Source organism: Podarcis gaigeae (assembly GCF_964106915.1).
Source record: "Podarcis gaigeae genome assembly, chromosome: 11".
NCBI lineage: Eukaryota > Metazoa > Chordata > Lepidosauria > Squamata > Lacertidae > Podarcis > Podarcis gaigeae.
In genome coordinates, this window is record NC_139687.1 from 30241145 (window position 1) to 30268896 (window position 27752).

Consider the following 27752-nt stretch of genomic DNA (forward strand, 5'->3'; position numbering starts at 1 on the left):
CGCATTTTCATATAAAAATAGAAAAACCTGTTTTTGAATGATCCACCATGCAAATTCTCACGTATAGTGTATTTTTGTACATACTTTTTGCTAATCTAAGCATTATACTCTGTACTTTCCTCTAATATACGGTTTATTGTAACACATCTTTGGGTTGGAAAATTGCATCGTAAAATGAGGAGGTGTGTGAATTTTGAAGGAAAGCAAAATCTTGTTTTGTATATTGGTACAGAAAACAATAAGTTCTCATTAAAATAGGAATTTCTTCCTCATCCCTATATGAAACCAAGTAACATTTCTTCCACTTTGTAATAACTACCTGCATATTACCTTGAATCTGACTCCCTCTTCTAGAACAACATAGCCTTGTGATGGAGTCAAATCTATAGATGCTTCAGAAGAATTTATCTCTCTCACAAGATACTGGACAGTCACAGTTCCAAAGATTCCCTGAGGAGGTTCCCTGATAATGGTTAGTACTGCAACACTTTCCATTAAATATAGTGCTGATGGTTCCCTTAGAAAGAAATGTTCACTGTTGTTGAAGGACAAAACTCCATGGCCATCATCATTGGCAAGGATAGTAACCGTGGCTTTGAACAGAAAATGAATGCAATTATTAAAATTCATCTAGGATAATCTTACCCATATTATACATAAAGGAGCAAAAATGCAAATGTGTTGCTATAAAACCCCCAAAAATGCTGGATCTTAGAATCAACTATTAAGTATGTGTTTTCCTTTGTACAACATTTAACATGTGAGGTTACTATTTCTTCAACTAATTGCAAAACAATACCACAGATTGTTTGCTGCTAATTTTCTTGTCCCACAAATATTAAACAGTGCTGGTAGCTGGCTAATTCTCTTGTTGGAATTTAACAGTCTTGAGGAAAAACACATAATTATCCACTGGGGCTAACTATGGTTTGTACAATGTAATTCTGTAATCACAACATACAGAACTAGTTTTAAGATTAGTTAATGTTACCTGTTGTGTTTTCGCCTAACTCTAACCCAAGGGATGGGTTTGTCAAAATAAGCTGGAATTTCTCATCCCCTTCAGGAATCTCATCATCAAAAATCATAACATCAACATATTTATACCTTTCTCCATCAGCAAAAGAAAGTGTCTAGCAACAAAACACAATGACACGGTATTTTAGAACATTTCAAAATTCAATACTTCATAAAAATTCAACAAATAAAGATAGGAAGAAAGATGCAAATCTTAGGTGACTTTTCCAAACCAGTGATGGTAAGTATTAAAGACATTATAAATCCTTTTCAGATGACAAATGAGTATTCAAGGCACATGTGGAGCTCAGGAATGTGATCCTATCTGTCTCTCATCCTTACTTCCAAGTACTTATCTGAAAGTCAGAACTGAACCTACATCTCTATATAAAATATATACACTTACAAGCTCTCTCCATGCAGCTGTGAAACCTGCCTTTCTCATGGTTCCTGATCACATGGTGCATTGAGCACACATGAATAGATCTGTTCTGACCTTTGGGTGAATGTCCAGAGGTTGTAAGTGGGCTCGATCCCTCTCCTCTCTTATGTTCACACTATATGTGCTCACCATATGAAAAAGGTTGCATATATGATTTATTATTATTATTAACCTGTCAAGATGTTTGTGCTTCCTTTCCCTTCTAGAAAGCAATTGGTTCTCCTTTCTTCTCCTTCCAGCCCTAGAATTTAAAAATTCTAACTAGGCATGTTGTCTGATTATATTTCACTGCTGAAACAAATTAGCTGGCTGGTACTATGGTGAACAGTATTTTTTATTAAGGTTAGTTCTTACCTGTGAGGAAAAATTAAAATCCAGCCCTTGATGTGCTTCCAGATTCTGAGCATACAAGAACAAGGACACTTTACCGTAAGATCCTCGGTCCCGGAATGCTACTAATGTCAAACTTCCATTTACTTCACTTATTTCAAAACTGTTGGGGGGAAAGAAGTACAGCCCTTCCCAATTATATGTATTGACAACAAGTTTATGATTTCATTGGCAATATTCAGATACTTTATTAGGGCTGCCATACGTCCGGATTTCCCCAGACACATCTGGGAATCGGGCAGCTCAGCAATTCTGTCAGGATTTTCACTTTTGGGAATATGGCAACCCTAACTTTATAGACAACAACTGATGTGCTGGTAAAATGGGGATCAGCTGAGGAGCTAGTTGCAAAAAAATACTTTAGTTATGGGCACTAATATACTAGGGGAAGGGAAATAGCTCAGGGGTACAATGTTCACTTTGCCAGCAGAATGTCCCAAGTCCAATCCCTAGATAGATAGATAGATAGATAGATAGGATACACACACACACATTCCAGGTAGCATGCATAGTTCCCACACCCCAACATCAGTCAGAAAATCTAGTGCCTGAGTGAGGATTTCAACCAAGATCTCCCAGGTATAACACAGTGTCTCCCACATATAGCTACAGGAACTCCAAAGAGCCTAACCTGCTATTTGAACTTAGGATACTATAAGCATCTGAGGAGTTGGGGGAAGGAAATTCTGAGGGAAAACTCTTAGATAAATCAGGATACTCTGGAGTATCTGATCCGTTGGATCATAGCTTTTATCTAGAATTCATCTGGACTTTGACTGCTCAAAACTATCAACTGTGTAACACCAGAGGAAACAGTTCAGTGCTCAAACAACTGAAAACAAACATAAGCTGAAGATGAGACTTACTTTGTGTTTTGCCAGCCAACTACTCCTCTTGCTCCATCATTTGCATCAATAATAACCTGTGCTGCTAAACCATCTACATCTAAAGATAAAATAGGTTTTAGTAGCGCATAATATTTTAAGCATTGTTAAGATTTCTGGTGGATGCACAAATGTTTCGAGAACAGTGGATATTTATAACTATATTTGTATATTTATGAGTCAATAAACAACATCTATCCACAAAGTATGGGGGTTGATTAGTTCTGAATGCAGATGCATTGTCTTTACTGAATGAAGGCAATAGAACAGAGACATCTAATTATACCACAAGTCTAAATATTTTCTACACTACCTCTAGAATACACATCTCAAGCGAACTACAATATATTTTTCTATTTACCTTTAAGTTTGTAATGAATTAACCCAGTCAAGTCTATAGACATGCAAATAAAGAAGGTTTATTAGAGGTATACTGGAAACAGCCAGAAGGAGTACTGAAACTACAGACTCAGTCCATGCCCAAGACAGTAACTTGCTGAAAGGGACTAAGGATGCAGTGCCAGACAGAGGGATTGAGGATTTAGAGCAGTGTTTCTCAAACTTGGGTCCCCAGCTGTTGTTGGACTACAACTTCCATCATCCCTAGCTAGCAGACCAATGGTCAGGGATGATGGGAGTTGTAGTCCAACAACAGCTGGGGACCCAAGTTTGAGAAACACGATTTAGAGGAAGCCCAACTGCACCAATGGAACAGCAGATATGCCACCGCCTGTCAGCTACATCTTTGAAAACCCCACCCTACTTATATGCCAACAGAACACTCCTAGGGTAGAGCAATAACTATCAGCAAAAGTAGTGGGTGCAATGGCCAAAATTAGCAAATTTACATCATATCCTATACTCCTCCAGATCACAACACCTGTGTCAACAGCAGAACTTTACATCAGTCCCAGATCTGGTGGAGAAAACTCAGTGACAGCCACTCCCTATCATGTCAGAGCATATGGTATCATGCAACCCAACACCCAACCAGAAAGGGGGAACACAACTCAAATGGCAGAGTGTGTGGCACAGGTCTGTAGTTCTCAGGCCTTGTGGCATATACACTTAAGAGCTCCGAAGAAGGCGCTTTGGTGAGAGGAAATTATGGAGAATGGGCAGTTTGCATTTTTCACAAAACAGTTTGGCCTCACTATCACAACATAGATGAGAATTTGAGTACATTGCTAACACTTTCCCAGAAGAGGCTGGTCAGGTGGGAGAGGGAAGGGTAAAGTGGCAGGGAGGTTGGTGCAGTGGACACACACTCCGGGGCTTCTGCTGGTGCATTTGCACTATACCGACAGTCGAGCCTTCACCGCATGCCATTTTAGTAAGCAACAGTGACCTGCCTGCCAAGCACCTAACATAGGTATTCCACCCCAACCGATGAGCCACTTCTGCACTTCTCGACCAAGAACCTTACCAAGCCGCTCCTGTATTTAAATGCAAATACAGTTTGAATGCTATGCATTTAATGTAAGATGCTGTCTCATGCACACCAAAAAGTATTTTGAAAGCTTTCATATTTATAAAAGTTAGTGCAAGAAAATATATCCAAGTCACACACTGCGTATATTACTTGATATATACTTGATATAAAGTGTGGCACTAATGCAAAGATGTGAAATGTATACCAAGTCTGGGAGGGAAAGATGTCAAAGGATGCATGATAAGTTCCACGGATGTAAGATTAACCAGAAAGAATTCTTGTAACTCTGGTATGTCATCCTGAAAAACAGAAATACAATAAATACTCATGCTATTGTATGTTAACATGCATTTCAAGAATAATCAAAGAAAGCCGTCTTTAACATCCTAAAACAGTGGTAGGGAACCTTCAGGGGGTCAAATGCCAGTGGTAGGTGGGGCCAGAGCCAAAACTGAGAGGAGCAAGGTATGAGACATTCATTCCTTATGCTCCCACCCCTGCCTTAGAACACTTATTACACAAGGTCGTTTGAGTCTTCTCTCCCAAAAGATGATTAATTACCTGTCCTCAGGTGGGTCTTCACATAACATATGTAAAATAATATATGATGTAATTTAAAACGATTGACAGTCATACCTCGGGTTACAGACAGTACTAGAATGGGTTACTTCCGGGTTTCGGCGCTCACACATGCGCAGAAGTGCCGAATCGTGACCCACGCATGCGCAGACGCGGCGCTACGGTTCGAATGCTGCAGGTTGTGAACGTGCCTCCTGCACGGATCATGTTCACAACCCGAGCGTCCACTGTATCAGTGACAAGAGCTGGTTCTGTCAATGAAGATTTACTGCATAGTGTAGCCAAGAGATTGAAAATGAAAAATGTGTAGTGATCCATTATCACAGCACACTAGTTGTGACGGCAGCCAAATAAACCAGTTGATCTCACTTGTATGCATCTCATATCTCTGTTTGTAACTGTTCCCCATGACTTATCAACCATGGGTGGGTGGTTGCATCTACAATTAACTCCATACAGCAATAAAATATACATAGCATAAATATGACTCTGTTATATTCAAAGTATTATGGCCTAAATCCTGCATCCATCAGAATCATTTTTTGTTGTTGAACAGAATTACTTATTTACCTCTAGAATAGTAACATTTATGGTAGCCAATGTTTCACCTTCTCCTAAAAGCAGTGACCCAGATACAGGTATGTAATCAACTCCTGGTTCAGCCAAAATCACGTCAGTTTGATTCCTTATGCCAAGAAATCCTGGAACTGTTGCATAGGTGAGATTGATAACACCTAGTGAGCATGCAAGAAAAGAGTTCAGTAATAATTCTAATCAAGGGAGTTGAAACATGAAGAGACATAAATAACTCTTGTCAATTCCATATATTCTTGTGGAAGTGAGAGGTATGTAAAATGACTTACATATGCGACAAATTTATGAAAAAAACAGTAATTAACACTCAACAACTAGAATCTGATCCTGTTCAGTATTTCAGACATGTTTTCTTTCCAGATATTCCAATTCCATCTCCACCCTGATACAATATTCTATAGCATTTCATTGGTGGTGATGCCCTTAGAGAAAACCTGCCAACTGTGGATGGGGCTAAAGCAGGCAGCAATATAGCCAGAGCAAAAATAGTCAGTCGCCCACTCACACAATCTCTTTCCCCTACCCACTCTTCCCATGGGCCGGAGGTTCCCCATCTGAGCTAGTAGAAAGGTGTGTGTGTATGTGTGGGTACACACACACATGCAAACATTATTAAATACATAAAATTAATTTAGAATCCAACCCACTCCACATACCAACCTAGAGATCCAAATTCTCTGTTAATGAAAAGCTGAATGGTTTTATTTCCCTCTTGTACCAAAACAACTCTAGATGAAGGAGCAAAACTCAGAACTCCATGTGGTTCATCACTCGCCTCTATTGTCAAAACTGCTTCATAGCCTTGGCTATCCAAGATAGCAGCTCCAGAAGAAGCAACCCCTGAAAAACAAAATCAATAGACTATGTTAATCAGAACTGTCACCCACCGTATTTTGTTGTTGTTGTTTAAATAGCCCAAAGATCAGTTTAGTTGTTTCTTGAAGATGCTGCAAACTCTATAATTTAATTCAAGCACTATCTCTTAAAGTCAAAGTTCTTAGGGCTGGCAGGGAAGGTCAAAGCAGGCTATTCTACCTGGGAGTCAGAGTTTGCAGCCTCCTAGTGGTCCTAAGGCCAGAGGCCAATGTCCTTCCCTGTTGCTCTGCAGTTTCCGGACAACTCGCATCAATGTTCACAAAGACATATCCCTCACCTGATCACTGTAGTATGATGTGATCACTTGCCTTTGTGACATCACAGATCAAGCACTACAGACAAAACATCACTAGCACCACACATCACTTCAGACACAATGCTTTTCATCTGAATCACTTAATACATTCTGCTGAATCTGTTAATACATGTAAACCACAAAATGCTGAGTGCTCAATTAATAAGCATGCATGTACAGATGATCCCTTATTTGCTGTTTCTCCATTGTGACCTGATGTTACCTTGAGTTCTAACGTTGTACAGAATCACTTGATATTCTTCTTTTTCTTCAGGAATATGGTCATCCAACAAGTGAACATAAAATGTTGCATTCAGTGATCCCTGTTATTTAAGGGAGAAACCAGTGAACCACTATGCAATAGACAACTGAGTACTATAAACAGTTAAGAAATCTTCAGTTCCTTTACAGAAGACCACAGCCCCGTATCTCCTGTAGCTGTTTTACCACAAGCCAGAACTGATACCTCAGCATCTTGCACAGCACAAGTGGGAACTTTTTTTCACTTTCAAGGGCCACAAACCCTTGGGGATAATCTGTCAGGCACACGTACTGCTGCTGGAAGCAGCCAGAGCTAACAGTAGGGTGGAGCAACTCCATTTTCTCTTTCTCCCTTTCTGCCAGCAGACTTCCTGCTTGGAGAGGGAGAGGTCACTGTTACAAGGGCTCTAAACCAGGGGTCAGCAACCTTTTTCAGCCATAGGCCGGTCCACCGTCCCTCAGACCATGTGGTGGGACTATATATATTTTTGGGGGGCGGGGGATGAATGAATTCCTATGCCCCACAAATAACCCAGAGATGCATTTTAAACAAAAGCACACCTTCTACTCATGTAAAAACACCAGGCAGGCCCCACAAATAACCCAGAGATGCATTTTAAATAAAAGGACACATTCTACTTATGTGAAAACAGGCTGATTCCCAGACCGTCTGCGGGCCAGATTTAGAAGGCGATTGGGCTGCATCCGGCCCACGGGCCTTAGGTTGCCTACCCCTGCTCTAAACTGACTGCTTACAGAAGGCTTTCTCCCTCTCCTCCTTTCTTTACTCCATCCATTTCAGTTCCCTGCCCCTCCTTCTTCTCTCTCTGGACTCCCATCCACATGCAACCATAGGCTCTCCAACTCTAGTGAACGGCATTCAGTGGAAATAGAACTTTACTCTGGATAAAGAGCTTTGCACTGGATTTCTAAGACAGTAAAGTAGGCAATTCGATAAGGAAAGAAATCTGCTGTGCTTAATTGCAGCCATTCATACTTCCTCTTTATATATTCATTTTGTAGTTACCTCCAAAAAAAAGAGCATGCCAGAAACATTTTCAAAATTATGTTCCAAGTGGGGCCCAACAATTTTCCAATCAACAGTGACATTCCCTGTTCCTGGGGCAGTCCTTAGGACATGAAATGACAGCAACTCTCCTAGGAATTAAAGAAAGCAGAACACAATAGTAACCACAAGGAAAGAGATGCAAATTTTGTGTATAACCCACCCGGAACTTCTCCTGTACAGTCCCCATTGCTGCAAACAGAAGTTTTTCAAGTATACCAATGTGCTCTTAAGCAGCTCCAAGTCATTATAATGGCAAATGTGCATGAGAAGTTTTGGGTGAGTTGTTTCCACTGCCGGGATTGCTCTTAAAAGACCCTGAAGCATGCAAACTGTAAATAAAATAATCACAGTAGCATCCTTAAAAAAACAAACTATCAGGTATATATAGAAAGCCTTGCTTTAGACACCCTATTAATGAATTCGTTTAGTGAAAAAAGATCCAGATTTGTTGGAATGCTGAATCATGAAAATCTGTCTTCAGAAAGCAGCAGGGAAATATATAAAATTCATGCAAAGAATTTAAGTATAAACACAACTGAAAGCAAATTACCAACAGAACATGCAAAAAAAAAAGCAGTAAGAGGGAGAAAAATAAACTCCTGTCAACTAAAAGAAAAAATAAATGCTGTATGTACTAGCTGTCTCATGTGATTACTTAAAGTAGTTTTTACAAGAAAGATACATATAATGTAACATTGCACTGTAGTGGAATGTTACACAATGCATGCAGAAAAATGCTTGGAATTACCTGTAGATTCCATTTATTTCAGTTAAAACTTACATGATAACATCAGTGTTACAATTTTCTTTGATTTCAGAGGGAAGAGTTCACAAAAAGTTAATCGTTACCTGCGTTTGACATATCATGTGCATAGATATTGCTCATTCATACTTTAGTATGTGAATATAAGTATAGATGTAATGCATACACATCTAATGTACATGTAATACATATAAGACTTGAAGTATATGCCAGGAACATAAGTTTTCTGCACAGCCATGACAGTGCTTTTGATAGAGTAGTTTTGCTAATAGGACAACATGGGTTAATATGCATAAAAAAATTCCCCCTCTTCTGATATTGTAAATAATTAGCATCTATGTTGAAATAATCAAACAAGTATAACCAATGTGAATAAATAAACCAAGAACTGTATACACTGTGGCGTGCCCAAAAAGTTAATATGCAAAATTTACATTTTAATTTAAAAAATAAATAATGGTTTTGACTTGCAGAAAACCTATGGCCCTGTCACAATTATGCTGCCTATGTATTACTACTGCATTTTTTCAGGTGAGCAAAGTTTCAGTTTGCCAGTACATACAGTATTGCATGGGTCAAAGGAAGGAAAATGTAAATATAGTAGAGAACATTTATTTTACACATTAGATACATAGAGCATCCTATTGTGCAAGTGTAATTGTTATGAACTATTTTTATATTATTGAATATGTGTTTTTTCCTGAAACTCTTAAATTCTGTTTTCGTTGCAAATAAAGGTGGAGGGCACAGTATTCATCTTTTAAAATTTAACTCACAGTTATAACCAGGTTGTATATATATGGCTATTCCTTACCCACACTGTGAAAACACATGGGGTACTAGGATAGAGCAAACTGAGAATCCAAACTTAGTTGTTATTTTTTAAAGTCAGATGTGATTGAGGGGGTATAGGGAGGAATGGAAAAGCCTCTCCGGTGATGGAAAGGAGCTTCACTGTGGGGGAATCATGCCTAGCACAAAGGCTCCAAGTATGCTCACAGAAAGCCCAGGAGGCATAGATCTACTGAAGGCAGTGTTCATGAGGGAAGTAGGTGTGAAACTGGGGGCTGCAAAAGCATTCAGTGGTCTAAGAACTACCAGTTTCAATGTCTCCTTGTATCCCCATTGTTTGGGGCCCCAAATGACACCAGAGGAAGCATAGGTAGCTTTCTTCATGTTAGAGAAGGGAAAACAAAAACTGCTCTCTCCTCAGTCCTACTTTGGCCAGAGTGGGTCAACAGCACTCTGGTGGTGGCAGTGTCCCTGCCACGGATATACACTTAAGATTGTTCTACTTCAGTAGAAAGACAGGCTAATTGCTGGCAAAGCTTCCAGATTTCAAAACTGAAGGGCGGGAGGGAAGGCTGAACTGGATCTTCACAATAGTTGAGGAATTAGTTTCCCTGCCCTTCTCAATCTCCATAATCTTGCAGACCACAATTTAATTTTTTTGTTTTACTAAAAGTTATTAGGTAAAGGTAAAGGTACCCCTGCCCATACGGGCCAGTCTTGCCAGACTCTGGGGTTGGTGCGCCCATCTCACTCAAGAGGCCGGGGGCCAGCGCTGTCCGGAGACACTTCCGGGTCACGTGGCCAGCGTGACATCGCTGCTCTGGCGAGCCAGAGCCGCACACGGAAACGCCGTTTACCTTCCCGCTAGTAAGCGGTCCCTATTTATCTACTTGCACCGAGGGGTGCTTTCGAACTGCTAGGTTGGCAGGCGCTGGGACCGAGCAGCGGGAGCACACCCCGCCGCAGGGATTCGAACCGCCGACCATTCGATCGGCAAGCCCTAGGCGCTGAGGCTTTTACCCACAGCGCCACCTCCGTTATTACTGTACTACAATAATTACTTCCAAGCACACATCTCATGTATAACTGCAGAACTGGAAGTGATAAAACAACATGTGCTATAGGACACTGCAATGAAAGTAACAAAGGGACAATTTTCAGATTAGATGGTTGTAATTTGCAATATTGCCAGAATATAATAGTAAGTATGCAGTCACTGTTTTAATTTTGAATGATCAAAGATGGATTGTATATATTTATCACCAAAATAATAATATAACTATTAAAAAAAAATCAAACTATCAATTCACATCACAAAGTGACACCTTGTTTAATGTTATCCAGAATTATAAAAGCGTTTGGGAACCTGCACTAGGAATTCTAGGAACTATTTGTAGAGATATCAGCAATAAGCCCACATACAATTTGCATAAATGCAATGCATGTCTTATTCTAACTGTTTGAATTTTTCTTTTCTGCCCAGAGTAGCAGTTTTGGAGGAGAAACAAAATATAATCTCCACCCCCCGCCTCCACCCCATCCCAATAATATTTTGTACTGTACTGAAATACATTTTATCCTATTTGAGAATTTTGCACCAATATCAAAAAGCAAATTAATAAAAGTGTAAAAAAGTCCACAATAGCAAAATACACAAATAAGACTCAATATAGTTCAACACACCATTATACCGCACTATTTTATATCATTTGTAATAAAACACATTATGATACAGAGTGTAGCTGGCAAATTGTCTAAAAGAAGACTACAACAGATGGTCAAAACAAAAAAAATTCCTTCCAGTAGCACCTTAAAGACCAACTAAGTCAGTTCTTGGTATGAGCTTTCGTGTGCATGCACACTTCTTATCTGAAGAAGTGTGCATGCACACGAAAGCTCATACCAAGAACTGACTTAGTTGGTCTTTAAGGTGCTACTGGAAGGAATTTTTTTTGTTTTGCCTATGGCAGACCAACACGGCTACCTATCTGTAACTACAACAGATGGTGGTTGAGATCAGATTTCATGTTTACATTCGGCCCTTCCGACATTACAAATATGAACAGCATTGGGCACTGTCCAGTCACAGGTGTTATTACAGACTGAAATTAAAACATGTAATGTCAGGGACAGTCCTCAATGTGTCTGATGGCGTTTGCATGACAATGAGCATGTCTATGGGTTTTCATATACATGAGATCTAATAAAAAATCAAAGCCTCCACAGGCTACTTCCAGTCCCTTAATGAAAGCAGTATTGGACCATGATAATGAGCAGTATCCAATTAATGCATCCTGCCCATGCAAAGATTTCTACATGTGCAATGGGGCTTTCCACTGTTCAACCTCCCCCGGCACACATACCCTAAACCAGTGTTTCCCAACCTTGTGCCTCCAGATGTTTTTGGCCTACAACTCCCATCATCCCTAGCTAGCAAGACCAGTGGTCAGGGATGATGGGAGTTGTAGGCCAAAAACATCTGGAGGCACAAGGTTGGGAAACACTGCCCTAAACCACCCCCAAATCAGCTTCAGAGAACAGATTTGTGTAGGTGCAAGGGGAGGAGAGAATCACAGAATTGCAGAGTTGGAAAGTATCCCAAGGGTTACTGAGTGCAACCCCCTTGTAATGCAGGAATCTCAACTTGATCATACATGGCATAACAGAATAGAATGGGAGATAGGGAAGTTCCCACTGAATAAGTGGAAATCTTGGGGCACATTACTCAGCTCTACTTAAGGTACAACCCGGTGAGTAAGAAAAATGGCCAAGTTAGGTATGCAGTGCAATCATTTGAGGAGTTGACATTTTATCTGCTTTTATTACACCAAAGATTGATACCATTGGAAATAGTATTGTGCAATGCAGAATTACAAGGGCACATGTTAAGAATTCCCTCATTCTAATGGATAAAAGGAGTATGTTTTTGAAAGATAGTGTGAAGGAAGGGATTATTATTATTATTATTATTTTAAAAACTGTCATCTACATAATTCCGAAATCATGGCCTGCAGTCCTCAAAACCATTTCTCGAGAATAGCTCCCTCTGCTTCAGCTGAATTCCTTTAGGATAAACAATCTGAGGATCAAGTCATCACTTGATGATGGAATGATGACCTTCATTCCCTCATCAACATGGGTTGATGCTCATCATAACAGGTTAGTGCTGGAAGCAGTGGAAAGGTGAGTCTCTGAGATAGGTGTAAAAAACTGAGGAAACCGTAAGTGCTACCAAGATGGCAGATCGGTTGAGTAATAAGGTTAGGTTCTGCCTGTTTCAGGGAGGGAGCACCTTAATGGGCTGGATTTTCCTAATATGGAAATATGTTGATGACCCTAGCACTAATTAATAAAAATGAAAGCTTGACACCAAAGGAAATGTTTAGCCATTTCAGAACTTTTTGAATATCTACTGATTATTCTTTTTAAATGAACGTGTCTGGATAAAGCTAAAGTACTCTTAAACTTTAGAACCTGGAAGCTAAATGTTCACTGCGGTCTCTAAATTCTATAATAAAAAGTTATTTAGCTCCACAGTAGTGTGTGCGTCTGGTGTGTGTGTGTGTGTGTGTGTGTGTGTGTGTGTGTGTGTGAAGAAAACATAGTTGGTGGCAAACAGAGTCCATGAAGGTCACCATGCAGTTTGTGTTAATTCCTTGTGCTCATTGATGGATCTTCTTAGCATGTCAGGTTACAGCTGCTTTGACATGCTCATGAGAGCCATTAATGTGGGAAAGAACAGTAAGAAAGCTCAGGCATACAGCAGCACAGAATCAACAATGGTGACCTATGTGGAAACTTCCCAAAAACGGTAATGATGACCTTTCACATACAAGAGATATATACATAGATTAGACAGTTGATATAACAGGGCCTGCAGAATCTTTAGTAAAAGTGCATCTAATGCATGCAGATTTTTGCTTAACAGTTACTGTCGTTCTTTCCAAGAGAAGGCAGCACTGTATCAGGAAATGCATCAAAAACATGAAAGAGGCATGCAGGTCCCCCAATCCACATTTTAAATACTAACAAAACAAGATTTGGTCAATTCCAACCATTACAGGCAGAGAGGGTGTGCAGTTAGGAATGTCAATCTCACATTAGTTTGACTACACATGACTATTTTCCACCAGTGGTGACATAATATTGCTATTTTTCATTCATATGCTTGACAAGGAATTCTATACATGTCTGCTTGGAAGTAAGTTTGAGTACAATGTATGCATGTATAGGATTGGTACACCACCACCTCTGTTTGTATTCCACTGATGATGATTAGAGGCACTGGCTGTAGATTTGCTCCCAGGAGTTGGCATGCAGCCAAAAGCATAGTAAATTGGAAACAAATCCCATTGACTTAATCCATTGGCTAAAGTGGTCTAGGGTAGCACTGTGAATTCAAGAGATAGTACAAACAGCTAACATAGGTGTTTGTGCTCTGGATGCTGTTACCTTGCCACTAATTAGGAATGTTCTTCCTTATGGATTAGAAATACTCCTTTTAAGTATAACAGCAGTTTATAGCTACTGCTGTCATTATTGTTAGAAAACAGCCAAGAGTGCCTTAACTGTACTGATTATCCATAATGAAATTAAACAATTCATATACTTAAGGGTCACAGACAGCTGCAAACAAAAGCCTCTTACAGCAAATCAAATATAAAGACCTAGCTACTCAGCGCCTTCAGCGAAGGAAAGAGATTCCAGACATAGGCATAGCATAGCAACACCATGGCAGAATGCTTTCTTAACATCAGTGGGAGTCACCTAGAAGCAAAGGTGTTCAGGAAAGAAGTGGGAAAGTCTCACATGGCCCAAGTAAATGGCTAAATATTGCTGGAAGCAATATTAAGTTGCTTAATCCAAGAAATCCAAGAAATACTTGGACTTTAGATTGGCTCACGTGCAATTGAAGAGCCATGAATGTGTCCTTACTAACACTTAAGTGGCCTAGCTTATTTATATATATTAAATATTTCCAGAATTTGTTGTGAAAGAGATAAAGAAATTGAACAGGGTTTTTAAACAGAGGCTTGCACATGAACTGTAAGTAGCAAAACTCGGGCCAAAGTAGATGTCAAATGAATCCCTGCATTTTAAGGTGCACATTTTTATTGCAAATAGAAGTCCCTAGTGGGATTGATGATTATCAGGACTGCAGCAGGTAAGGAAGGTGGATTTAGCAATTTTCTCTCCTGTTGCAAGTTCTGAGGAAAATGCTTTCTACAAAGAATTCATTCCATTGGCACCCACTATGGATTTCCTCCAAATATAAATTATTATTATTTTTCTGAAAAGTGGTTTTCATCAGGACCAGAGCAAATAAGGAAAGGGTAAAACTTCCCCTTCCCACCTGTTGTAATCCCAATAATTAACACACATGGCCTGGCATGGCTGCTATTTGCGTATTGCAAAATGTGCAAATTAAATGCAGAGATATATTTTGCATCATGTTTAGTTTGACCTTGAATCTCTACAAAATAGTGGACAATGAAATTGTTTCTCCCCTTTCCTCATTAGGGATTTTTAAAAAAGTTTATTGCTTGTTTGATTTCTGATGCACTATAGAAATAAATGATATATGTGGCTAAAGACCCTCTCAGAATTTTCTTTTCTCAATTTCAACCTATGTGGTAAATCAAAGTAAGCCATTACTGTGAGAAAGCATAGGCAAATGGATTGATAGCACACAGAGTGAGAGTAGTGAAAATGGAGAGGAACCCACCTTCATGACCGATAACAGATCTCGAAGATGTCTGAAAGCTAATAATTCCTGCCACATTGTCATTGGCCAGAATAACCACAGTGACCGTATCTGAGCTGGGTTGAATACGACTGCCACCATCAGTGTGAATCAAACGGATGATAATGCTTTCGTCATCCTCGGGTTCAGAGTCATCTAGAATTGTCAATGTGATTGTCTTTTTTGTTTCACCTGACACAAAAAAATGAAAGGCTTTTAGACAATCCGTGCTACCACTGTTTCAGCAGTAATCATCCCAGTGCTTAAAATAAACAAACTGAACAGCTTTCTGGGGGGGCTAACACATAAGCAGAGCAAATTCAGTTCATGGTACTATTTAATATGTTTATTTATTTTACCTTTGCTGATTAGTCATCCGAGTTGTTTTCTTTTACTCTTCTTGACACAGAGTCCCAACCCAGTGAGAGCTTCAGTCATCTAGACTAATCTATTTTATAGCATTTTAAATATACTGCAAGCTGCCTCAGGGTCTTCAGTAAAAAGACAAGGTATATACATTTCAACCAAATAAATATCTTCATATTGGCCATATCTGCTAATATATAGGTAAAGGTAAAGGTACCCCTGCCCGTACGGGCCAGTCTTGACAGACTCTGGGGTTGTGCGCCCATCTCACTTAAGAGGCCAGGGGCCAGCGCTGTCCGGAGACACTTCCGGGTCACGTGGCCAGCGTGACAAAGCTGCATCTGGCGAGCCAGAGCCACACACGGAAACGCCGTTTACCTTCCCGCTGGTAAGCGGTCCCTATTTATCTACTTGCACCCGGAGGTGCTTTCGAACTGCTAGGTTGGCAGGCGCTGGGACCGAGCAGCGGGAGCGCACCCCGCTGCAGGGATTCGAACCGCCGACCTTTCGATCGGCAAGTCCTAGGCGCTGAGGCTTTAACCCACAGCGCCACCTGCGTCCCCTGCTAATATATACAACCACACAAAACTATTTTCTGATCAAAAATGGACTACCTTGTGGATAATAATCAACCGTGACATATGAGCCAGCTGAAATTTTGAAAGGATGAATGCCTTGTTCACAATACCAGTTCACCCATGGATATACAGTGGTACCTCGGGTTACAGACGCTTCAGGTTACAGACTCTGCTAACCCAGAAATAGTACCTTAAATTAAGAACTTTGCTTCAGGATGAGAACAGAAATCATGTCGCAGCAGCGCAGCAGAAGCAGGAGGCCCCATTAGCTAAAGTGGTGCTTCAGGTTAAGAACAGTTTCAGGTTAAGAACGGACCTCCGGAACGAATTAAGTTCTTAACCCGAGGTACCACTGTATTCCATGAAGAAACTGAAATATTATCTCCTGTTTGGGGTGGGGGTGTGTGATATGGATTCATTTTGAGATTACACACCTCAGATGACAAATAACCTCTTTATCTGATGGGTTTGCACAATGTTTTATACACTAATTGAATTTAAACTATGGTTTAAGAACAAAGAGTATGTCTGCTCCCTGCTCTGTGTATCACATAGGCTTTGGCCAGGACTGGCCCAAGACTTTTGGCTGCCTGAAGCAAAAGACAAACATGCCTCCTATATTCCATATAATTGTGATGGGTACCCTCTGCTGTACCCAAGAAAGCAGCAGGCTACTTTGTGGGGTGTAGGGCAGGCCACATGGCATACACAACTCTGTCCTTCGGCACCTCCTTGCCACTCCATGCTCTACAGTATTTGCTGTCTGAGGCAGTTGCCTCATTCTACATAATGGCAGGCTCTGGCCTGCCTTCACTCAGTGTTGATCTGAAGCTAGCCATAAAGGACAGTGATTGTACAACAGACAGAGCTATTGATTGTTAGAACCACAATGGCTATGCTCTGGCTCCACTGCTGGAGGCAGCAGTGCTTCTGAATACCAGTTGCTGGAAACCACAGGAGAGGAGAGCACTCTTTTGCTCAAATCCTGCTTGCTGGTTTCCCACAGGCATCTGGTTGGCCACTGTGGGAACAGGACAATGGACCAGATGAGCAATTGGCCTGATACTGCAGGCTCTTCTTGTGTTCTTATGTATTGTGCTATTATTATGTATCCTCCCAAACTTCTTACCTTCTGCAAAAATCAGGATTTCCCCTTCACCTATGAAATCCACATTTGGGGTAGCTGTGCCACCAGCTATGCTCCACTCCAGTATCACCTGTCCCAGACTACCTTCCGTTCTGTGTATCATTAGCTGCACAGTGTTCTGAGGCCATTCATGAACTTCTACATAAAGACCATCCTCTGTTGTATTGGGGCTGATGCTGTAGATCACAAACACGCCAAAGGCATCTCCGTTCATTAGTATGACCACTGTAGAGGTGTTTGGTTGTCCTATGGTTGGATAATCTTCAATGCTGGCAGAGATATTCAGCAGCTCAACCCTTAACAGAGAAATGACAAACTTCTCATCCACTTCTGGAAAATCATCAGGAAGTATGGTAACTGTGAGATTTGCAAACTCTGCTCCTTCGGCCATTATCACCCACTGCCTTGTAACAGATTCATAGTCACTACCTGCAATTGCTTGTGTACTAAAAAGAGAGGATATGGTGGTAAGGTTTTTCTTGTACGTCCAGAATCCTGACTTGTTGGTTACTGGGCCATCCCAAGTTGCCACCCAAATGCATGCAGGAATTCCAACGGCATTGGACGAGGTGAAGGCTGAACATGCTGGCTCTTTCAGGCATAGAGTTGCACAATTGTACAATGAGTCATTAGTTGAAACATTCACTTTGGTCATCTCAATTGTGTCTGGAATTCCTTGCACAGCAGCTTCATAGTAGGACAGCACATCCAGGCCTTCGGCTACTGCCAGAGCTACAACATCAATTTCAGAAGTGCTGTAGAAAATCTGCAACCGCCCAAATCTTCCACCACTACAAATTGTGATAAGCAAGGAGTTTATGTTAATTGTGACAGTTTCTCTAGTTACAATATTTATAAATAAGGAAAAAAATGCAAAAATATTAATCATTTAAATACAACTTTTAAAACTATCACCACTCTCATTTATTAAAAAATGCAACATCAACCCAGAAAACTGGGAAAGCAAGAAGTGGCAATGGGATGAGAGAATGAAAGTGTGAAGAACAAGCTTATAGAGTGTATCATTTTCACGTCTAAATCCTAAGTCCTTTATGTTGACTTCTCCTGGTGAGTAAGCAAATGTTGGAACAAGCAAACCTGTTCCTGCTGCCTGCTTGGGCTGGAAGTCTTTCCTCTGTGACCTCCTTCATTTAAGAGCTTCCCTTAGTCTTCCCAATTCTTATCAACTGCATCTCACACATTTCAGTTTAAACAGATGTAAGATCATAAGAGCCACTATTGGTCTCAGTCTTAAATCCACTTTCCCCCATGTGCTCACTTATTTTATAAGCAGTGCTTTTCCCCCTTAAAAATGTTTAGGAGTACTCTCATTTCCCTACTCCTATTGAAATAATGCCCTTCAATGAGGCCAAACTTAGATTCATAAAATGTTTAGGGGTATGTGTACCCCTGGGGAAAAAATATAGTATACCACTTTTTGTTGTTGTTGTTAATAGTTTTTTTTACAAGCAAACCTAACAATACAATAGCAGGAGAACACAGAATAATTCACAGTCAGTACACTTAAAAGACCAAGGTATTAAACAGACCTTCTCTTCACTGTTATGTTTGCAACTGAACTCCTCTCCAGTGGCTCTTGAATTCGGTACAAGTTTTGGTGAAAGGCAACTGTGCCGTATGGCTTATCGTTGGCAGGAATTATCACATTTGCCACTCCATCTGGTCCAATAGTACCTCCATTGGAAGCCTGAATTAATTCCACTCTGATAACCTACAAAGCATGTTAGATTGTCATTGAAACAACTTGATGGTGGGAAAAATGTCTAGTTTGAGTCAGATGATAAACAAGTATTGGAAAACTTCCCCCCCAAAAAGTATCCTAATTTTAGGCTTTTGTGCTGCTTATTAGAAATGCAGTATAAACAAAAGCAAGCAACTCAATTCAGCTTTCAGTGTTCATGATGAGTAACACATGCTACAGCAGTTACCAAATTACCTATCCTTTTATTGTTTAGTGTAGCAAAATTAAGAAACCATGTTTACTCCGTATTCCTACTGGTACTAGAAACAGATATCATTCAAAATCATTAGAAATACCACTTAAACAATATGAGAACAGAGCAGTATGATTTATCTAAAGTTATCTAAAGTCTAGGCCACTAGAGGGAGATTGCTAGGTACCACCACATGAGTTTTCCTCAGTGTCAGGAGTGAGCCAGCAATAAATCACACTGTGCAGGTTGGAATTAACTCTTTATTAGCAAAAACACGTTTTGCACAGGAATGCCAGACCTAATGGGCACAGCCAATCATCTCTGGTAAGTCTTGCCCCCATGAAGCAGTTGCTGAGACTGAAGGTCCCCCCTCCCCACAGCTGCTTAAGTTGCCTCCTGTCCAGGGTTTCCCCCAAGCAATCAGAGACATAACACACCACTTACAGAAATCATGAATGTTTCTGGTCATGTGTTGTATGGCTGCTGAACTCACCTCTTCAATTTCTGGATCATCATCAGCCACGATATCCAGTGTCAAGTTCTTCATGGTTTCTCCAGGTGAAAATGGAATATTACCCAAGAAGACCAGCAAATCACTGGCAGCAGGTTGCCCATTAATGCTGGCTATCCATTGAACAGTCACATTGCCCAGTGTTCCAGCATTACGAATGACTGGAAGATCTATCCTCACTGTGTCAGACTCAGGCTCTTCAACTGTGATTTCCGTGATCTGGAAGACTAGCAAAGTTGAGAGTTTTTATTCCTTCCTTCCTTCAAATGTCTTGTAGGATAAGGTTGCTTTTTAATACATATTTTATTGTAAGAGACATTTATGAAATAGAATGCTAATAAGTAGTGGGTGTAGCAAGCCACCACATAGGATCACACTGGATGAATTTCCATGAAAAGACAATCATTTTTACTTCATTTGAGAACAGTCATCGCCACATTTAATATCACCTAATCACTGCACTGGTGGGTCTTGCTACTCCCTATTCCTTTTTGCTTTCTTTCCATATCTTTGTGGCAGAAAGTTTATGTCACTGGCTGGTCTTCTCTGATGTCTCCCAACTTCACTGAATACACAGGGGATCAGTTTAAGCCTTAGAATTTGAAAGTCCCTGGGAGTCCTGCGTAAAATGGAACCCACTAATCTACAGCAGAACATCATGGGGGTTCAAAGGAACCTTGTGGTTTTAAGACTGGTGTAGTATTTAACTTTTCATTGAAGAGTGTCTTGCAACAGAAACTGCTTGTTAAATCAGCAAATGGCCACTGTGACATTTGCCACTCAAAGGATAGAAGAATAGGTTTAAGAGCTTCATCTTACCAAAAGATCCAAATGGATCATCAGAGGCCTCAATGGTTATAATTGCCTGAGTTAGGCTCCCAAGCAATGCTCCTCCTGTTGTTTCATTGAGCAGCTGCACAAGGAAGGACTCTTCAACTTCAGGGTTGATATCATTGATTATATAAATTGGCACAGCTTTGCTGGTCTCCCCTTCTAGAAGGACAACATCTGATGAGGCTATGCTGTAATCTTCCCCTACATAAATAGAAATGACAAAGATGCTTAAGCAATATTGGAAGCAAATGTCTACTAGCTGTACTTGACTCATGATTCAAAGTTACTATTTCTTCTCATTGCTGAGAAGTTAAATGAAAAGCTGAGTGTGATCCATATTCCTGCTGTTTGTTAGAAAACTACATAGATCAGTACATCTTTTGCCTTATGGCTGATTTTTTCTCTCACACCCACCTGCAATTGCTGTTATTGGCACTGCTTTAAATTTCACTGAAACATCTGCAAAAATCCCCCCAGTTCTTGTGACATTGATGATTGGTCCGATGTAATTTTCAGCAACTCGTACAGCTGGTGCCGACAGCTGTAATGTTCCAAAAGCATCATCATTGGCATTGATAATTATGTGAGCAATGGTATCCCCTTTAGCTCCAAGGCGAGGAGAATCTGAAACTGAAATACCAAGTAATTTGAGCCATCTGAGATCCCTGTTTATTACTACCTTACAAGTATAGTTTTGAAAAGGTTTTGACAGCACCTTACATAATGACAACAAATTTAACATAGATGCCAAAGAAAATAGCTAAACACCATCATAAAAGCAATAATGTTAAACCCTTAAAAATGCATTCTTTTTTTAATTTAGCTTCTATAATCATAGCTGTACATTATGTAAGGTTATGGCAAAACAAGAAGCTTGATATCATGCTATTATCATATCCGATCAAGGCCTCTAATGCAAGGATTGTCCCCTGGAGATTGTGGACTACAACTTACATCATGCATGGCCAGCACGGGAGTTGTAGTCCAACAACAACAAGATTACTATAGGTTCTCCATATCTAGTCCAATGCATAACACAGGGCAGTGCCAAATATGAACTATAATAAACAAAACTTCCATGTTCATAGACAGTGTAACTCTAAATACCTTATGCTGGGGACATACAACTGGGGAAGGCCATGACATTCATGCCCTGCTTGTGGGCTTCCAAAATGGATCTGTTTTTAGAAACATGACACTTGCTTAGATGGATATTTTGTCTGATCCATCATCTCTCTTGTGTATACTAACATATTCAAAGTTCAACAGAAACTGGATTTCATTCTCAATTATGGTATTATTTCTGGGATTCGTATGATGAAATATACATGACAGTTCAATTATCCCATAGAGCTTCATATCTGAATCTTCTCTGCTTATCAAGACTGAAAGGAAATGTAATTAGACAACCTGGGGAACTTTGAAGTGCAAATCAGTATATAATCTTCTAAATAAAGCTGGCTAATTAGCATCCGTACTTCTAGACATGCAGACAGACACATGTCCCTAGGTTACAGACTGCAATCTATATGAAAAGAGAACACACAAAGACCACAAGATAAAAGTTATGTAAGGTCCCAGAATGCAAAGGAATCTAATCAGCCATTTGGCAATGCTAGAAAGAAACCTTCTCTATCCATTATCTTTCCAGACAGAGATTAATCCCTATTTGGTGGGTGGGATGTGGAAAGCACCTTTTGTTATACCAGATGGGCACTGACTGCTTCCACTGTGAATATAGGGCTGCACTCAGATGTGGGGTTTATTGCATTTTACTGGTTAAAATGCTGGTGATTCTATCTTGATTTGTAACATTCCTTTTACACTGCAGTGTCTTGCCGTGTCATAGAACTGGCTTTTTGATCAATATACCACAATACTGCACCAAATCTTAAACAGTGAGAAAGAGCTGGATGCCAATATACTGCCCCAAATTTTGTCAACGATTCTCCATTGTTCAACACAGTGATGTATTTGGAAATGATGTGACACACTATAATCCTATGTCTTGCAAAGGGGGAAAAAAGCAGTGACAGAGTCAGAACCCATGGCTTGGTGATTTGAATAGTTTCAACATATTTTTTTCCACTAACAGCAAGTATTTTGTTGAGGATCTTGCCTTTTTTTTATTTGATGTAAATAACGTCATTTGTTTACTAGCCTATTGTTTCTACTATGGCAATGTGGTATGGAGTCATTTACTAGGTTGAAAAACTTACCTGGTTTGCAGCTACCTTTTTTTTTTTTGTCTATTCCTCTTGGCAGATCTATGTTCATAATAAATGGAGCTTCTGGCATTAATCAGAAGCAGATTCTGCAATTTTGTTTGCCATGGGGGCAGATGAAAAAAGCAGCCACACAAGCAAATCAGTCATGTGTACCATTGCTTAGTATAATTTCATACAATAAAGCATAATCTAGGTTAGTGGCATTTCAACATTCGTTTACATTCTACTGCTGGAAATCTAGCAAGTCTGGAAATATATAGTCTTACTTGACCGATGTTGGGCTCCTTCCACCAAAGTTACACGAAGCAGCTCTACAAAGAGAGATTCTGACTTCTCTGGTTCACTGTCATCCAGAATAGGGAGCTCTATGGTAGCCTCACTTTCATTGGCGGCAAAGATTACAAATCCTGAAATGGGCAAATAGTCTTGTTCCTGTCTTGCCCTGGCAACATTTGATGGCAGATAGGGTGATTCTTCCTCATCCCCCATGGTTCTATATGTAACCATTACTACTCCCAGGAGACCTTTTAACCTCACTATTGTAAGGGTGATGGTCTTGGCTTCTTCCTCAACTTTGATTGGCCTGTTTTTCTCAGAGAAAATTAAAACTCCATAGGGGTCATCATTTGCAAGAATTGTTAATGTAGCATTGGTGTGGTTTCCAAGACGTCCACAGGAAGCGTTGATGATCCAAACTGAAAATGTCTTGTCTAGTTCTGGAATTTCATCAGGCAAGATCTGCACTGTTAAATGTGCTTTTCTTTGCTCTATATTGAAAGTTATGTTGCCAGTAGTAGCTGCTAGATCATCAGTATCATCGGGCACTATGAACCAATGCAAAGTTACCTGGGACAAGGCGCCATGGTTTCTGACAACCTGAAGAGCAAAAGGGTAAATTGTTATTGTTGCATAACAATAGTCTCAGAGCTGTTTGTTCTGAGATGCTCCATGCCACTTTACAGCACAGTAAACTGGATCTATGTTGGCCACTTAGGGGCAGCACAAGGAATTTGAGACAACCATGTCACAAACTCCAAATCACTGAACACAACTGCCTTACTTATGCAGGGTAGCTGAGTTAAGGCTGCCTGTGTTGTTTGCTGCAACCAGAACCTGCTCTTTTTAAACTTAGCAGAAACCTCCTCAATGTTGATGAGCAGTGGTGTGTAAAACTGCAGATTCTGCATATGGACCAAGGTGACACATTTAGAATGAGCAAACAGCAGCCACCACAAACACAGGAACATGGTGCTTAATGCAGCTCAGATATACCCTCAGACATGCACAATCTTACCCTGTACATTGAATTTACCAGCCAAATCAGCCTTGCGGATCTAACACATTGCCTCTTCCTCCCCTTGTTTTGACCCCTGACTTCTATGCAATGGTATAAATATTTAGCTCAATGCAAAAGAGGAAGATTCCTGATCTTTGAGTATGTCATTCATGCAGATTTTCATAATGCTGAAGCTGCATCAGTGTGACTCCTTTTTGTAGCTATACTTCCTGCATTATACTTAAGCTGTAAAAGGAAATAGGATTTTAAAAATGGAGCCTGTTTTCTTTTCTTTTTTGCTGAGTATGCTCTTTCATGGAATCACATTAATACGTCCTGTCCCTCTTTCATCTAGGATTACTTCCACCCTAAAAAACAGAAAAACTGATTCACCAGTATAGATTCACCACACAGCCCAAAACTCTTCCTCTGCCTTCTATATCTGTGTTGTCATAGAAGGTCTGTTCACATATTAGACATGGCAGGACTCCACAGAGTAGTGTTGTGCTTACAAAGGTCTGAGAAATTGAAAACCATCGTAGGCACAGCATCCAGATGGGTATCTCAATTTATACAATCCTTTTCTCTAGATAATCAAAGTCATGATATGATAACCTGGAGGCCAATGTATCTTGCAAACAGAGTGAACCAGAGTATCAGTCAAACCAGAGAGCTTGCTGTGGGTGAGTCAAAAATCAGATATGCAGTTTTGCCCCAGCCAGTCCCTAACTCTCAGATCTCACCCCCAGAATCAGGTGTTTCTGCCAACTAAATAAATTTTATTTTTTGCAAAATTACACAAAGTTCCCCAGCCCTGCTCTAGAGATAGCATGGTTAAATGGGATGCCATGTCTTGTAAACTCAAACTTCTTGACCTCAAGCGTGACTGTTCCACCTCCATCCTCAGGTTCAGATCCATTGACAGAAAGGGATTCGGCACTGAATTCAAATACACCATGAGCATCATCAGAGGCTTCAATAGTGACTATGATGTGAGATGCTATTCCCAGGCTGGCTGTTGATACAAAGGGGGTGGGGAATGATTTACACAATATCTGAAAAGGCACAGATGAAAATCTGAAATGGCAAACTCTTGAATGAATCAATTATTTCAATCAATGTGTGGAATGGTCAATGGGAATCCTGTACTTTACAAATTCTAATAAAATATTTTTTTGTTCTTCCCAACAGCATCAAAGTTAGCATTTGAATATGACATCCAATTGACTTAGGGTAGCTGTTCTCCCTCCCGCCGTTTCCCAATGTAATTACAGTGGAACCTCGGAAGCTGAACACCTGTAAACTCAAACGTTTCAGCTCCTAAACGATCGAAAACCAGAAGTGATTGTTCCGGATTTCGAATAATTTTTGGAAGCCGAATGTCCAGCGCAGCTTCTGTGGCTTCCGATTGGCTGCAGGACGCTCCTGCAGCAAATTAGAAGCCGCGCCTTTAAAGTCGAATGTTTTGGAAGTTGAACAGACTTCTGGAATGGATTCTGTTCAACTTCGAAGGTACGTCTGTATTAAAAATATGATTTAACAGAGATTTAGGCTGTAAACCTGCTTATACTTGCTTGGGTTATAGGTCGTTATCCAGACTTGCAACTAAAAAAAATGTATAGGTTTGTTCTTTTAGGCTTATAATTACCAGTCTAAATGAAAACAAGTCACCTTCAGACCTTTACATGCTAAATACGTCAAGGTCAGGAGTGGAGGAAGCAGACCCAGCAATGTTTGCATGGGGTCAACGTGAGGGACCCCCTTCCGTCTACACACGTTTGCCTTCCCTTGTCCAGGCTGAATACCTGAAGAGGGCTCTCCTTTTTTTACATTTATCCAATCAGACATTTACAAAGCTGTTGGCCATAGCATTATTGAACAGCATTTTGTTTTTAATAGCTTGGGGGGGGGGTGCTTTTGAAGAATTATACTGCAAAAACGAATTAACAGTATGAAACAAAACAAAAATGACACAATCAATACAGGTACTGTCAATCTAAGAAAAAACACAGAGAGAAGTGGTAAAAACTTGCATTTGTGAGTTTTTTTTAAAAGGTTTGGGAAAGTAGAGAAGATAAGCTATCATGAAAATGGAGGAAAGGATCACTGGAGAGAAGACAACAGGGAGGGGAAAACAATACACCAGATTAAGTGTTTTAATTAGAGTTAAATAAGGAAGGGGTTTTTGTTGGCATTTTATCTTAAAAATCCTTGAAGGGATTATATTCCTAAAAGGAAGTGATAATGTTGTCCTGAAAATGGATTTCATGGGAACATCTTGGTCCAAGTTAACTTGCTAGGAAAGAATAGATTCCTTTTCTCCTACTGTTGCTTTACATCTGCCTCCTGACATAACTAGGAAAGCATGAAATTTTAAAACAGCAAGACAACATGATCAAAGCACTTCTGAATATGTGTGATTAGTTTTAGACTAGAATACTTGAAAAAAACAAACCAGTCAAAATCAGGTACTCTGTATCAGCACAGATTTTCAGCTACTGTATCAAACTACTAGTTTCAAATTATATTTTACTTTGAAATGTGACAATTATTCAGAGTAAGTCTAAGAAGAAGTTATAACAGGTCAAATGCAACCCAACCTGTAAACTGATGCAGATTTTGGAAGCGGGTCCCACTGAAGACAGTGGGACAATTCCAAGAAAAACATGATCAGACTTATAAGGCGATACTTGGTAGAAAGGAATAACGCAGAATAATTATTATTTACAAAGAAATTGTCAGTGAGCTGAATCACTGAAGCCCCCCCAAAAAACCCCCAACTAGCTCATGGAAAACACCATGGCAAGGTATGTCAGTTACGGCAAAACATTTCAGTAGTCAATTCAGATGAAAATTCAGAATAAGCAGCTTACCACGTTGATGGACAGCAGGAAGGAAGAAGTCCAAGTCCCCATCACCACTACCACTGGCTTCATTAAAGAGCTCAGCAACTTCAAGGACACACACAGAAATACACAAATATACATACACATACATAAAACGCAGGAGAGAAAAAGCACTTTAACACAACTCTGGAGAAAAAAACAAATGAAGAAGATATTCCTGTAAAACTTTAAAAGGCTTTGCAAGCTTATAGAATACTGATAAAAGCCAAGAAGACAGGAGACACATACTACTCATTTATTTCACCCAACTGTGGGTACTGAGGCATCAGTGACAGATACTTGATATTTTAGAAGTGGAAGAGAATATAAGTTTGAAATGACAGAGCCCATAAACAAAAGAGACTGCTGCAAACTTAGTAGGATAATGGGTGCTGTAAAAGCCAATAACACAAATGCACACAAGAAAGGATTTAATTAATTAGCTTGCTTTTAAGTACGTTGCTTTTCTGCTTCTTTAAGAAATCCCTCCCCTAATGCTTTTAGGTACTGAATGTTAAATTTATTCAAAGTGGCGCCTACAGAAAAGAACCTATTCTTGAAGAGAAGCAACATGAGCATTCCTGCAAAAGAAGTTCATGGTGCTCCAAGCTCTTATACAAGCACAACAGCAGAACTTAACAGTGAGCAATAAGCGGTAATTTCAGCTCTGGGTGATGCTAAAATGAACATGGCAACTAGAGTAGAAGCTCACTGGTAGAGCACTTGGTTTGCATACAGAAGGCCTCAGGTTCAAACCTTGGCATCTCCGGGAAGGGCTGGGAGAGATGCCTGCCTGAAACCCTGGAGGGCTGCTGCCAGTCAGTGTAGACAAAAC

The 27752-nt window shown here is 40.1% G+C and overlaps 1 protein-coding gene across 5 annotated transcripts in view; it reads right to left on the reverse strand.

Moving 5' to 3' along the window:
• Window positions 1-27752, reverse strand: part of ADGRV1 (adhesion G protein-coupled receptor V1) — a 232105-nt gene that overhangs the window by 151340 nt on the left and 53013 nt on the right. For all 5 annotated transcript variants that reach the window (XM_083703064.1, XM_083703065.1, XM_083703067.1 and 2 more), the window contains 18 exons: window positions 26906-26983; window positions 24908-25047; window positions 23023-23632; window positions 20943-21158; window positions 20514-20729; window positions 19677-19921; window positions 18779-18960; window positions 17211-18019; window positions 15120-15329; window positions 7798-7928; window positions 6733-6832; window positions 5999-6178; window positions 5315-5478; window positions 4371-4464; window positions 2716-2794; window positions 1814-1952; window positions 992-1133; window positions 331-593 (listed from right to left, as the gene is read on the reverse strand). In XM_083703064.1, the coding sequence (XP_083559190.1) occupies window positions 331-593; window positions 992-1133; window positions 1814-1952; window positions 2716-2794; window positions 4371-4464; window positions 5315-5478; window positions 5999-6178; window positions 6733-6832; window positions 7798-7928; window positions 15120-15329; window positions 17211-18019; window positions 18779-18960; window positions 19677-19921; window positions 20514-20729; window positions 20943-21158; window positions 23023-23632; window positions 24908-25047; window positions 26906-26983 (3998 nt within the window). The remainder of the gene's footprint in view (window positions 1-330; window positions 594-991; window positions 1134-1813; window positions 1953-2715; window positions 2795-4370; window positions 4465-5314; window positions 5479-5998; window positions 6179-6732; window positions 6833-7797; window positions 7929-15119; window positions 15330-17210; window positions 18020-18778; window positions 18961-19676; window positions 19922-20513; window positions 20730-20942; window positions 21159-23022; window positions 23633-24907; window positions 25048-26905; window positions 26984-27752) is intronic.